The 13,535-nt window shown below is 37.5% G+C and overlaps 1 protein-coding gene across 1 annotated transcript in view; it reads right to left on the minus strand.

The window, feature by feature from the left end:
- Positions 1-13,535, minus strand: part of LOC146145214 (nuclear pore complex protein Nup205-like) — a 33,096-nt gene that overhangs the window by 18,015 nt on the left and 1,546 nt on the right. Inside the window, exons 3-24 of the mRNA XM_083390785.1 lie at positions 13,312-13,456; positions 12,961-13,120; positions 12,488-12,719; positions 12,325-12,406; positions 11,654-11,852; positions 11,344-11,442; positions 11,016-11,120; positions 10,521-10,679; positions 9,676-9,826; positions 8,953-9,092; positions 8,270-8,353; positions 7,304-7,523; positions 6,596-6,728; positions 5,846-5,960; positions 5,101-5,340; positions 4,556-4,684; positions 4,222-4,343; positions 3,209-3,408; positions 2,221-2,360; positions 1,338-1,516; positions 541-605; positions 162-280 (exon numbers count right to left, since the gene is read on the minus strand). Coding sequence (XP_083246911.1) covers positions 162-280; positions 541-605; positions 1,338-1,516; positions 2,221-2,360; positions 3,209-3,408; positions 4,222-4,343; positions 4,556-4,684; positions 5,101-5,340; positions 5,846-5,960; positions 6,596-6,728; positions 7,304-7,523; positions 8,270-8,353; positions 8,953-9,092; positions 9,676-9,826; positions 10,521-10,679; positions 11,016-11,120; positions 11,344-11,442; positions 11,654-11,852; positions 12,325-12,406; positions 12,488-12,719; positions 12,961-13,120; positions 13,312-13,456 — 3,218 coding nt within the window. The remainder of the gene's footprint in view (positions 1-161; positions 281-540; positions 606-1,337; positions 1,517-2,220; positions 2,361-3,208; positions 3,409-4,221; positions 4,344-4,555; positions 4,685-5,100; positions 5,341-5,845; positions 5,961-6,595; positions 6,729-7,303; positions 7,524-8,269; positions 8,354-8,952; positions 9,093-9,675; positions 9,827-10,520; positions 10,680-11,015; positions 11,121-11,343; positions 11,443-11,653; positions 11,853-12,324; positions 12,407-12,487; positions 12,720-12,960; positions 13,121-13,311; positions 13,457-13,535) is intronic.

Below are 13,535 nucleotides of genomic sequence, written 5' to 3' on the forward strand. Positions count from 1 at the left end.
GTGACATTTTATTGGTGTAGTAATTTTTGCCGTTTCGATATTCATATTTTAGGTCAATAAATACGACCTCGTCCCTAAAAATACGACTTGTTCTGGATAACAGCTATCAATAATGCAATCAGTGGATACCAAGCAAGCCTTTCAAACTTGTTCCAATTTACCTTTAAAATTCGCTGCGCATTACTTCGTTGCTGTCGCGAGGCAAGCGAGTAGAGTTCTATAGCGGTCATTTTCAGAAGCCAGGCTTGTTGCATCAGAGAACTGTTGTTATCTTCCAAGTCTAAGGCAAACCGACAATTAACAACGTGCGATTAAAGCCAATGTTCAAGTATTTAAAAATATACAGTTATTTGTATATCAGCAACATAGTCTTTTTTCTAACTTTTAGGAAAATCTGTGGGTCAACTATGAAACATTACGTTTGCCGTGAAATTAATAGGAAGAATAACAATTAACAATAAGTACTGTTTGAAGGGCAGTTACACAAAAGTAAAAAAAGTAACCGATCCAAAAAAAGATTAACGTTTTATTTTAACTCACCAGTCGGATTTAGCACCATATTCTGCAGATGGGTGTGGACAAAGTCGTACGACGAACGCAGATACCTAAAGTGATAAAGTTACAGTATCGCAGGGAATGGCTCGCGAGCAATATATGGCTCTTTTTGTGACGCCATATGGCTGTTTTAATGAAAGAATCTTGCTTGCAGAATAATCTAAGTTCTAAGCTATCATTTCTCTGCTGTTCAGCATGATTTTAAATAAAGCTGCACGCGGCCACGACCTCTTTGCTAACTTTATTTTTCCTTCTTTAACACACACACAATAGCTAATTTTCGGCGCTTCGCGAGAATCCTATTTGTTTTTCGAGACTGGTATACCGTTTGACGGAATCTCTTAATATCCAAAAGGCCCTATATATTCTTTCAACAGAACTCCGTAATTAAAGCTGCGCAAACTTAGTTAAATCATTTTGGTTGCATAGCATGTTCTGTCCTTTACCTGCTCGATTTACTTTTTTTTTGCCAACCTTAAACTGTTAAAAAAGTATTATATGGCTATCATGGAAATACAACCGAGAATATGTGGCTTTTATGGCTCCCTTTGCTAAAAAGGTTCCCGACCGCTGTAGTATAGCAAGCAGCATTATGTAACAACAAAAAACAACCCTTTTACAGTTTTCAATTACTAGTATGAGACCACCGCCGCGCACCCTTTTCGACTTGCTCAATTAACAGGTAAAATTGGAAAAAAATACATAATAAGTCACCAAAGTACCTCATAATGGGGCTAACAGGTAAAATCGGAAAAGAAATGCATGAAAAGTTAACAAATTACCTCATAACGGGGCCTGTGGTATCAGGGTTAGCCGAGAGGCGATAGAGCAACTGGTAGCAGAGCTCGGCCAGCTTGGGACATTCGACGACAGTGCTAGGTCGTCCCTGGTCGTCGACAGCCGAGAGGATGGTGAGAACAGAGTGCAGACAGGATCGAGGCGTGCCAAGAATGCCCGGGTCCTGATTACAAGCAAGAAAACAGTAAACACGGAGTAAATGTGCATCGACGTTTTTTCGATTCTGAAAAAAAATTCTAGTAGAACATGCTGTCATTGCTGGGAAGCGGGATTTAAAAAGATATTTTTTTAATACCATAGCTGGTATGCCATTACAGCGTTATTAAGTAAAAAAACGAATTCACTACCAAATCTAGAGATCGACCGATATAACTTTTTTGGACCTATACCGATACCCGATTTTTTACAATTTTGTCAACCGATACCGCATATCGATTCTTTTTATATACCTGAGACTTGTTTAGAACTTGGATTAAATAAAAATAATCCAGCTAACGTTTTAGTTTATATACCATTATTAATATTAAACTAATATTTTGCATATTAACTTGGCACTAAAACCCAATTTTTAAGTTGGAAAAACTATATCATATTTACGTAACAAAAAAAATGGCCAAAGTATCGGCCTACATTTACTGATACCGATATGTCGGTACAAGCCAAATATCGGCCGATATTATCGCTAAACCGATACATCGGTCTATCTCTGATCACATCCATTATGTTTTTTTAACTTCGATTAGGTTGTTAGGTTATGCAGGCCGATTGGATCACCAACCCAACATTTAGTCTCTTGCAATAGTAATCTTACGCAAACATGTCAGCTACGATTTTAGGCGATCGGTCCGAATAAAAAGAAGCAAAAACCTGCAAGCTGGCAGCAGAAGTTGGTTTGGCGATGTCAAAGCCCAGCAAGAACTGACTGAGGTTCGGGCTGGGAAGGTCGACGCAGTAAACGAGAAGACGAAGCAGGGAGAGGCGACACTGGCTCAGGTGGCTTGACGCATCTTTAACGAAAATATGGTGAAAATGTAGTAATGCTACTATTTATATTGTTTATATTTCGGGTCTTTAACGGAACTGATAAATGCTTTTTTCACAAAAATGCAGTTTAATGTGTTTTAAAAAGTTGTTTACACGTTGTTTGCCCTTTGTGGTTCTTTTGATCTTTAATGAAAAAAAATAAACATTTTTTTAACCAGGTTCAATGTATTTTCCATTAGCGATAAACAAGGAGAGAAAAGTTTTATGGCAAGTATCAACACGAGTTTTAAATTGTAAACAATAAAAATTTAATTTAATATCGCAAAAATGACATGCAGGACAAATCGCATGACTAAAAAGCAATTATGACAAAATACTACACAAAGTTTGCAGATTTAACTGTGTGAAAATTAAGGCCGGCAAAAATATCTGTATTTCTCCAGTTAAGAAAACTCTAAAAAAACGCTGCCATAAACATCCAGTTGAATTCTTGGGCCAACACAGTGTTTCTCAACCTGGGTGCCGCGGCACCTTAGGGTGGCATTTTTAACCATTAAGTGTACAAAGAGATACTTAAAATTATTTAGGATTCCAATTTTCCTTAATCGGTAAGCTTCCATATACAATTTTTGTGTACGATGAAAGTAAAAAAAATAAAAAAAATTTAACCTTGTTGCACTGTTTATGTGCTGTTTCAAACTCGTTTATTGTAATGTACAGTTAACGACTCAATAAAAATACGAGCAAGGGTGTCGCGAACTATTTATAATTTCTGTATGGTGACGCAAGCCAAAAAAGGTTGCTAAACACTGGGACAACACAATATCTATTTCGAGCCAAATAACATATATGTTTTCCACCAGCAACCAACCTTCTTCTGATTCGACACAAGGCGAGTCGAGCACCTCGACAAATCCGTGCAGTATCTTCCTGCGCGTGGCCAGTGCGCACGAGTTCACCATTGTCATGACAACCTCGCGTTGCGTGGCGACGGAAGAGAGACAGAGCCAGGAGATGATCTTGGCGGCGAGCAGGCACAACTGGCTGTGGGTGGCGTTGTGAATCAGGAACCTGAAATGGTAATAATTTTGTTTGGTTGAAGGCTGGCTTGGTAAAAAACCGGATAGGTGTAGGACGTAGAAAGTTTTCGAAATGTGTCGAAAGGTAAGAATTAAGCAGAAAGCTTAATGGCATTTCGAAAGCAGAAATTTCAAGGCCATAAGAACATAGTGTAATTATACAGGCTTGGTATATTTTTGCTCAGTTACTATTTAATGGGGAAACTCGCGTTTTTGGAAGGTAAATACCTCATGGCCCATACCATTATTTATTCACCAGGTGGCGTTGCTAGTTAAAGAAAACATGATTCCAGCAATAGGATTGACATTGTAATGCCATTACATGCGGAATGAAACCAAATTCGAGACAAAAATAAAGGCGGAAACAGATCTAAACCAGTCAGAATCATTTTGCCTATCCCCAAACCGCACCACTGCCTAATCAATACAACAATTACCACGTCTATAACTCAACTTTTAACCCAAACCATTCCCATACCCCAAACTTGCAAAATCAGCGGCTCATAAACGCATAATTAAACTACAACCAGCCGCGCCCAATCGCTCGAACCTAATTCCGATGGTTTTAGATTTACTTTTGGTATTTAGGGGTTGTTTCGCCAGGTTTAGGATTTACTCCTATGAGTTTGGATCTAATTGTATACATTGGTTTTATTATGTGGTAACTAACAGTTGGTGTTGTTACTGTGAAATCATAGATTTATTCCGTTGTAGATATAAATCGACTATAGTCCTTGGGTGAACCCAGAAGACATTATGAAGAAGCTATTGTCATGTTTATCAAGGTTGGTGGAGAGCAGCTGACCTCGCAATGCACACCATGTAGTCGGCCTTGCCCGATTTGGAGTTAGCGCCAAGTAGTAGCTTGTCGAGGCTGGTGATCAACAGTGGTTTTCCACTCTCGCGCATACAAGTTAGGAAAGCGTCCTGCAACAAAAAAATCGCAGATTGTGGCAAAAAGCTTTTTCGCACATGTTTAATAAATTCAGCTACAAATCCGGGCCTGAGAAATGATCGTTACATGTTGGGCGAATGGTGTAGTGTATTTGCATAACAACAGGTAGTACTGTTATTTCCACTGATTCAGACAACTAGATATTGCAACAGGTAAGAGTGCAGAACGATGTACTGCGTTTTACCTGAAGTTGTAAAGCGTTGAAAAGCAGCTGCATTGCGAGTGAAGTGGCTTCCACCAAGGATTCTTCGATCGACTTCTTGACGGCGTACTTGTCCAAGTAAGCGATGCACTCCGTGACAATGTGCATCACCTGCATAGCGCCATAATTTGGTGTTAACTGACAAAAAATACTTACAATAGGGGGTAGAATACATTCAATCAAAACTAGTAATGTTCGAATATTCGACAGAAACTGAAAACAAAATTGTTTGCCGTCTCAAAGTAGTTACTTAGAAAGACCCACAAAAAACTCAATACGGAAAAAAAGTGAAACGTTTTATAGCAAACCAAACTTGAAAATCGTTTTTATAGCAACCCTGGTAATGTCAAATATTGCCCAACATTTTGATTTTTGCCGATTTTCAGTTTTATTTTGATGTTCCAAATAAAATCATATCCTATCCTAAAAAAACAACAACAATGGTTTACTGATATTCAGGGATGACTTTGCTATCCTATAGCAGCGTCCCAACGCTACCGACCACATCTGTACTTCATAGAACTTGCCGTTTTAAAGAAGTTGCCCTCGTTATAAAGGTAAAGAAGCAGCGAAAATCCGGGTACTTTTCCGCTTTCGTGAGCGGAGGGACCGGTGCGCAACGTGCTGTCATGCGTGAAGCTCGAATGCTGGGTCACGTGACTGCGGCCCATTAGGGACATATCGGACTTGGTCGAGATAAAGTGCTCAGGGTGAGGTTGGTACTGCAGCAGAACGCTATTGAACAGCTGAAGGCAGCATGAGGCCACCTGGAGTACAAGAAAAAAAAAATTAGATTTGCGTGGACACGGTCAAACTATTATTGTTTAATTTTTTCTGGTTTTGAATGAACCCTTTTTTTAATAAGAATATCTGCAAAAATCGATACACTTTTAGGTAACGGGAATGGAGTAACGGCCAACCACATTTCTACTTTTTCTACATTCTTTAAGTTATTTTTTTGATTTTTAAGTGAATAATGTATAACAGGGGTGTGAAACCTGTGTCTAACTACGGTAAGCAACGCCAAAAAGTGTACGGGCACAAGTTATATGACAGCGACGTAAATATTCCAACACAGGTCTAAATACATTTCAGTTATTCGAAAGGGAACCATTATTTATTTACGTACAATACGGTTATTCTATTTTAATAACAAAAACAACTTTACTTGCTTAAAATTTTATTGACATCACCGATATGTATTAAGAAATGGTTCTGTAAATAACAATGGCCATGCCAGAATGCACATTGCCCAACTTGTCTAGTACTTACACTCCACTTTTCTTCAGGCCTCGCATAAGCGCGCGAAGGGGCTTTGAGGAAAACCGATTCGACGGCAAAACTGAGATAGGGGCCGAATCCAGGGGAGCGCGTCCCTTCGCCCAATCTAAAAACAAGGATTAAGAATTTTCTTTAGTAATATGCCAAAACGGATTAGTGTAATATTTAATAAAAAACAAGGTAGGTGCATTTTTCTAGCAAAAATTATCTAGTGTTGTCGCACTTAGTATTTTATTCCAATGCAGATACTTCATGTTTTGCAAAAGTATGGTCGGCCTGATCTTAATTTTTAACCCAAATATTTTATAACTGAATATAACTGAAGTTGTTGCAAGCCCTTAGCCACAGTAATATAGGCATTTATTTGCTTGCATTAAAAAAAAAACACAAATGATTTTGAGGTCCGAGTCAAACGACTGAAGGCCAATTGTTGTGTAAATCGCTTACGATACACAATTTCGTAACTACAACAACGATTTAAACATTTTGAGCGCATTGCACATGGTAAAAAGTCTTACGCATTGAATTGTCTGGTAAATCATCAAGGCTGATGATAGGGAGAACTATGTTAAGGTTTAATAATTGGAGAAAAACAATTTTAGGTAAAACAAAAACTGGCGGACAGAATGAAGACATTTTGGCAAGTGCTCTTTCGTAATTGTCGGACCCATATTTTTCAATATTCACCCTGCAGTGAGCATGAGAAAAAATATATTTGTGCACGACAAACTAAAGACTTACACAGAAAGGTTGGCTCCGGATTCTACCAAGGTGCAGAGCAGTTTGAGAAATCCCTGCGACATCGGGAACTCCTCGTCACGTGACTCGATCTCTTCCAGTTCGGAGAGAATTCCGACGGATTTTGTGGCGGCTCCTGGTAATAATTAGCAGTTATAAGATCGGATATAATGCTGTACTTGTTACAGGTTACCTATTGGGGTCTGAAAAAAACAACTTAAAAACAGAAATTTATTATTTAAAAATTCCTTCTAAAATAAAATGAGCTGATTTATTTTGTTTTGGCAATTATTTTGGGGGATTTTACTATACCCTTAGTACACTGTACACAGGTAAATTATTATGTTACTTTGCCCTAACACCTTAAGTAGTTCTTAAACTGTTTTACAGGCGGTTTATATTTTTAAACAAGTACAACTAATTCAAATAAGTTGTGGTTACCATACAAATTTATAAAAAAGTCAAAGACGTTCAAAGAATTTTCAAATAAAGTTGGTTTTTGAAGACCTAAAGTTTGATGGCTCGACGTTTTTTATTAATATAATTCATGAAACATAAAGAAATCAATTCAAAGATTTTTAAAGATTCAAAGACTTTGTGACAACCCACTTAGTACAGTAGGAATAAGTGTACTGTACCATCAGGTGACTTGACATTATGATTACTCTCAATGAGAGAAGGGCCTGTTCCGGCTTATACAAGCTCGCTCACCCGGTGTTCTCCAGGTGTCGGGCGCCGTCCGAAGGAACTGGGCACTTTCGAGTCCCTGGAGCACGCCCAAAGCCACGTCGGGAATGCGCGAAAGCTGCGTAAGCACGTCGAGGATGTCGCCCTTGAGTGCGACGGGGATGGGACACTGCAGCAGGCCGAAGAGAACCGCGCACGCCGACCAGCGCGAATGTTCGTACAGCGTAATACAGGCGATGTCGTCCTGTGGTTAGACTACCGTTGATTACGAGGAAGCTAGCCGAATGCGAAGTTTCGAAAATGAAATTTGTGAGGTAGTTTCCGCAAAGTTCCTTTCTATTACTTGAACATTGCAGATCAAATAAAACTAACACCAAGCAATTAATGGTATATGCTTCGCGCTTTATTCTGACAGCAGTAGAGAGGTTACACAAACAAAAAACTTAACAATATAATTAAACAAGAGATATGTATTGGGTGTGCAGAGCGTTTTCAGACACCCAGGATTTCTTGCAGGGCATCAAAACTGGAACTTGTGTGGAAATTCCAACTTTGTTATCAAGATTTTTGAAACGTCGTGACAATTGGCTGTTTTAAATAAATATTCGTGCAGCGGGAGAATTTGGTATTAAGCTAAAGAACAATATGTTACGAACTTATGACAAACTTATAAGATACACAGCACACATATTTCAATTATAATATGGGGAAGCGCAAAATCGTTCTCCCAACAGCTGTTACGTTTTGTTTGTGATTAGTAAGCATTCTAAAATCGCCCAAAACACGCTCTGAAAATATATATATGAAGTTCGGCGCCTATAAAGACATGCAAAGATCACTATATGCTCTGAATTGAGACATACTTTGTTCGGCTGAAAATCGAAAGGCTATTGTTCAATTTTTGAGGTTTTTTAAACAAATCATAGTACTTTTAAACCTGTTAAATTTAGGCAGTTATTTCATGGCTTTTCCACTAACAAGGACACTTACATATTGCATAATCTTAGCGATGAGTTTCATGACAGCCCTCAAGCCTTCCACTTCTTGTGGGGTGATGGAACGTGCCTGAGAAGCCTAAAAAGAAACCAACGTAAATTAATTGGAAACCAAAAAACGATTTTTAGGTTTGTAAAAGAAAGCCCCAGCTCGCTAGAAATGCCATCCTATGGATTCGAAAAGCAGCTCGACCATATCTTTTGGTAAGATTTAAAAACACGGCCGACTAAGTAACACACACTTTGTGTGTAGTTACAAGTAAAATAATCTGCTGGCCGCTGTATCCTAATGGTACTGTGATCGTATTCACGGTCAGCGCAATTACTTGTCGTGAGCCCCGATTATCCATTTACCATTTACAAATTTCAATCAAAAGTTCTTCTCTTTACCGAACTTTTCGTAAACCTTAACTCAGTTGTTCTCAGACTTTCTTGCGACGCCTTTGAAAAAGTTTGTTGGACTTGTGACGCAACCAGAATTAGGAAGTTTACTGATTTTTACTAAATTCGTACTTAGAAGCATTTTTTTGTAATAATCGCTATGCGACGCCCTTGGAAAATTGAAACGACCCACCAGCTGACTACCTTTGCCTTAGGTTAAAATGGCTCAGTTGAAACACGTTTACAAGAACCGGAAAATCATTAAGTGATATTAATATATTTACAGCAAAAAGATACCTGTGCAACAAAAGGCTGTTGTATTGCAAACGGATTACTTGGATCTTGTGTCGGTCGGTCTTGCCGCAAATTGGTATAATACCTTTGGCAAGACATGAAGAAATGGTCCCATGATACGGTACTGTTTTCGCCGTTGCCATCTAAAATGTACATTAATGCGGTAAATACATATTTTAATACGTTTGCCAAGTAACTTTAGTGACGTATTTCTATGGTTCGCAATCTCATATTGGTATTGTGCCTATTGTACACGTTATATTTAAATTCTCAAGATCCTTCTTTGCTTGTGTGTACTTAGCAACACAAAAAAGTCAGGTAAAACGTATCATTATACTATAACCATGGCTGGGGAACCAGAGCTAGAACCCTGAGCTCCAGAGCCAAGCATTTTTGCTTGAGCCAGAGCCCTTTTTGTATGGAACCGGAACTGGCGCTATTTATGGGTGTTTTCATCTGCTCCAACTCGAAAAAAAAATTAAATTGCTCACATGAAAATTACTAAACAGTTTAGTGTGACAAAGGTAACTTAACCTAGCCCGTTCTATAACAACTTTAATAAAACCAATAGGAAGCTAGAGCTTAAGTCGGCGTTATGGGATATGTGTTTGTTGGTTCCGGAGCTGGAGCCAGAGCCAATGGTTAGGTGTTTAATGGAGCCGGAGCCCGTGGAGTTTAACTGCGGCTCCGTAGCTATTTATAACTGCATAAGATGCCGCCACTTACTTGTGTTTGAACTGTTCGATTTGAGCATCTCAAAGGCCACCCTAGCACTTCTGGCGCCTGTCGCCAGCGCGGCCAGCATGCGGAGGTAGGGAATGTAAAGAAGAGGCGGCAGCAGATCGCCCGACTGGCGGATGAACTTAAACAAGGCGATCTGACAATGTAAAGCAAAAACGGGGCATTACAGGATTGATGAATTATTTTCTGGTCTGTTTGGCTATGTCGCATTCAAATCTTTATATCGTTAGACAGTTTATAAAATTAATAAAAGTTTATTACAGCAGGTCGCAAAAATAATCTGTGTTTAGTGTTATCATCATCAGGACAAAGCCTTCAGACGTAAACTAATACAGGATATATATGCCAGTCAAGTGTATGCACCCATCATCCCGGCATTGCATGTGTGAGATAATCGCTCATTGACCAGTATGCTTTGTGGTCCATGTCGGCAAGTCTCAAACATATTTTGGGGCTTTTTCCAAACGGCAAAGCCGCGGCAAGAGCAACCAGCAAACAAGACTTTAACATGTCTGGTCGTCTTTAAGCCCATAAATCTTAATACGTGGATTGGCAGTGGCTGGTCAGGCACTTTCTAAAGTATTTTTTGTCAATTTAAAAGTAATACTATACATTCTACGAAGTTTTTTTTAATTATTTGATAATTATTATACCGTACACAAATGCGATTTTGGCAAGAAAAAAAGCAATGAATTTTGGCATGTTAAATGTAATGTACTGTAGTACTGTGTATTTACCGTAACCTTTTCAAGACAATTAAGGTGATTGAACAATATACTTCAATAACACACAAACAACCATGCAGCTAAAGTATTTGGAGTTGAGAATACCTGTTTGTGCGAAATCCTCTGGTGCATTTTGCTTGGAGAAATAATGTAGGTGCCCCCATCCGTTGGAATGCTGCTATCGTTATTAGGACACCAAAACTCAGAAGCAAGTTGCAGGTCCAGGGGATCCTTGTTGTATAGGCAGGTAACCAGCTGCAACAACTAAACAGGGCAAGTTAGCAATAAGTAAGGTTGTCAATTTAAACAGATCAAATCATGGCAAGTCATAATTTCTACAACAAAACTCAATTAATATTGCTGTATTTTTTATTATAGGATGTGCAATTGAAAAAAACAGGCCATTAAGGTTATGTTATGAAATTAATTCATGCATTTTCGCATAAAACAATCAAAAACATAAAATAAGCACAATATTGAGAGCAACAGTTTTTCATTCTTCACTGGAAGACTTCACCGGAAGAAGTATTTTTAATAACATAATATATTTGTTGATATATTATGGTTGTGTTACTTAGTTGGTTAATTGCAAGTTTTTACCTGCTCAAAATCTTTTCTTAGTTCTGGGGGAGGGTCTTCCCCTTCGACTAAGTGAAGCATGACTATTCTTGCAACCTCATCACCATGGTTACGCATGTCTTTAATCTAAAAAAAAAAGTAATTTGCTTACAAAGAAAATAGTGCACACTGCACACCAAGGATGGCTTTACCAGTTTAATTTAAATTTCTTAATTATTAAAAAAGTATGTATCTATTTTTTGTTTTTTAAACTAGTCAGTTTATTTTAGACAGTTTCTATAATAAAGAAATTTGTACAATAAAGAATTTGTCTCAATTTACTATTTTTATGTTGGATTAAACTTGGTACCTTAAGAGGCATGTTAACAATTAGATCAGTAATAAGTCCATGCAGTCGTCTGACATAAAACTCTTCCGCATGAAATCCTGACCAGGAAACAATACTGTCCTAAAGAAAAATAGCAACAAAAATATACATTAAGCTAAAAGTATAAAAACATATGTCCAACATAATATAAGCCATTTACTAGGGAAGAAACAGAAAACAAACAAGCTGATACAACAATGCAAACTGCTGCAAAATTTATTTCATTTCTCCAATTTCATTCAATTCTCTGAGTGCCTGAAACAAATTGTTAGAAAAAAAAATAGAAACAAACCTTGATAAACAAGAAAACCCGTTCGGCCAATGATGCTTCCAAAACATTCTCATCTTGTTCCAAGATATCAGCATTTGGCTGTGGAACACTGGAGCCAGTGAAAATGGCCGAGGGAACCTGGGACACATTCCGAAGGCATATTGACCAGCCAAACTTCAGACAAGCTCTCAGGCCAGGAACCTTCCAAACCGATGAAGGGCTTATTGAAAAAAAACACAAAATTTAAAAAACAAAGTCATCACAAAGCTTTAAATGTTTTATATATAAACAGACATGGCTTGCTTAATATTAGAGATTGACTGGTATCACTTTTTTGAACAGATTTTTTTATATATATATTTTTTTAATTCTATTTACTTCAATATTTTTATATACCTGGGAAATATTCAAAACTTGAATTAATTGAAAATAAAATCCAAATAACATTTAGTTTATATACCTTTATTAGATATCAAACTATTATTTTGCATATTAACTTTGTGTGATGCTAAACCCGAAATTTTTTGATTAAACATGGATAAGTTATATCTTATTTTTGTACTAAAATACCGGCCAAAGTATCGGCTTACATTTACCGATACCGATATATATCAGTCTATCTCTACTTATTATACAAATTCATTTTATTCATTTTTATCCCAAAATATATTTGATAATAAAAAAATGTTTACCCTTCCTGAAGCAGAACCTTTTGCATCATCGGTAAAAACTTTGCGTCAGATAACAGTGGATGACCTAAAAGATCTTCAATACCTAAAAACAAAATTATATTTCTCTGTATACAATCACCCAGTATTTTTAACTCCTTGTAAAAAATACCACATGAAATCTTACTTTTTTCATCACTTTCAGATTGACAATCACAGGGTAAATTAAATGAATACAGAACACTAAACAGCAGTGCCATGGTGGCTGACGACAATTTTCCATCTGCCTCAGAATCTGTTGTCTTTTGCAAATGATGTATTATGTCCACAACATCGTTAGCTGGTAGTCCAGACTGGCCTCCAAAGTAGAAAAGGCATTCAGCCAGACACTGCCTTATGTCAGATATAAGATCACGGATCTATAAAAGCATACAAAGGTAAAGCAATAAAATAACTAAAAACCTAATATCCGCCAATTTAGAAAAATAAGTTAAAAGGTTTTGTAATTATTGAAGCAATGAATTTGCTGACCTGAACTCTCAAATAAAACCTTGGCCTTACAACACCAATTATGAATGGCATATACTGAGTTTTATTTATTTTCATTTAGATTCAACAATTAAAAATAAAATAAGAATAAATTTGTTGATAAATACAAACCTGTTTTCTGTGCTTGGCATCACCAAGCCCTCTCTGCTGACTTAGCTTTTCAAGTTCAGCTTCCACCTCAATATCGGTAAGAAGTGCTAAAATCTTCTTGGTCATTCCACTTTTTAAGAGGTCATCTGTAAATGCTGTAGCAAAAGTTGAAGCTTCCTCCCTTAAAGCAAGGAAAACAATGTCTAAGTCTAAGGTTCAAAGCAAAAAAGTTAGCAAGCCCTGGTCTAAACAGGGGTAAAGGAAATACTGTAGGTAAAGGAATATACTGTAGATTTCTTTGAGGTAGAACAACACTGAAGTAGTGTTTTTTTTCTAAAGAGTGCTTTTTTTTTCTGTGTTAAAATGACTTACGACAAACCCAGGGTCCATGCTCTACCCTTTCTGCACTGTATCAAGGTTCGGAGGACATTAACCAGATTTCTTCTGCCGTCCCAATACAGAAGTACTGCAACTAGGCCACGAGAGTAGTTAGGATAGTTCGGCACTTGCTGCTCACCTACAAAACAAAAAACCATGAGTAAATCAATAAAATAATCTTAAAAACAAACAATCACACTAAAAAACATTTCATAGTA

The sequence above is a fragment of the Ascidiella aspersa genome, chromosome 5, assembly GCF_963924565.1.
Source record: "Ascidiella aspersa chromosome 5, kaAscAspe10.2, whole genome shotgun sequence".
Lineage (NCBI taxonomy): Eukaryota > Metazoa > Chordata > Ascidiacea > Phlebobranchia > Ascidiidae > Ascidiella > Ascidiella aspersa.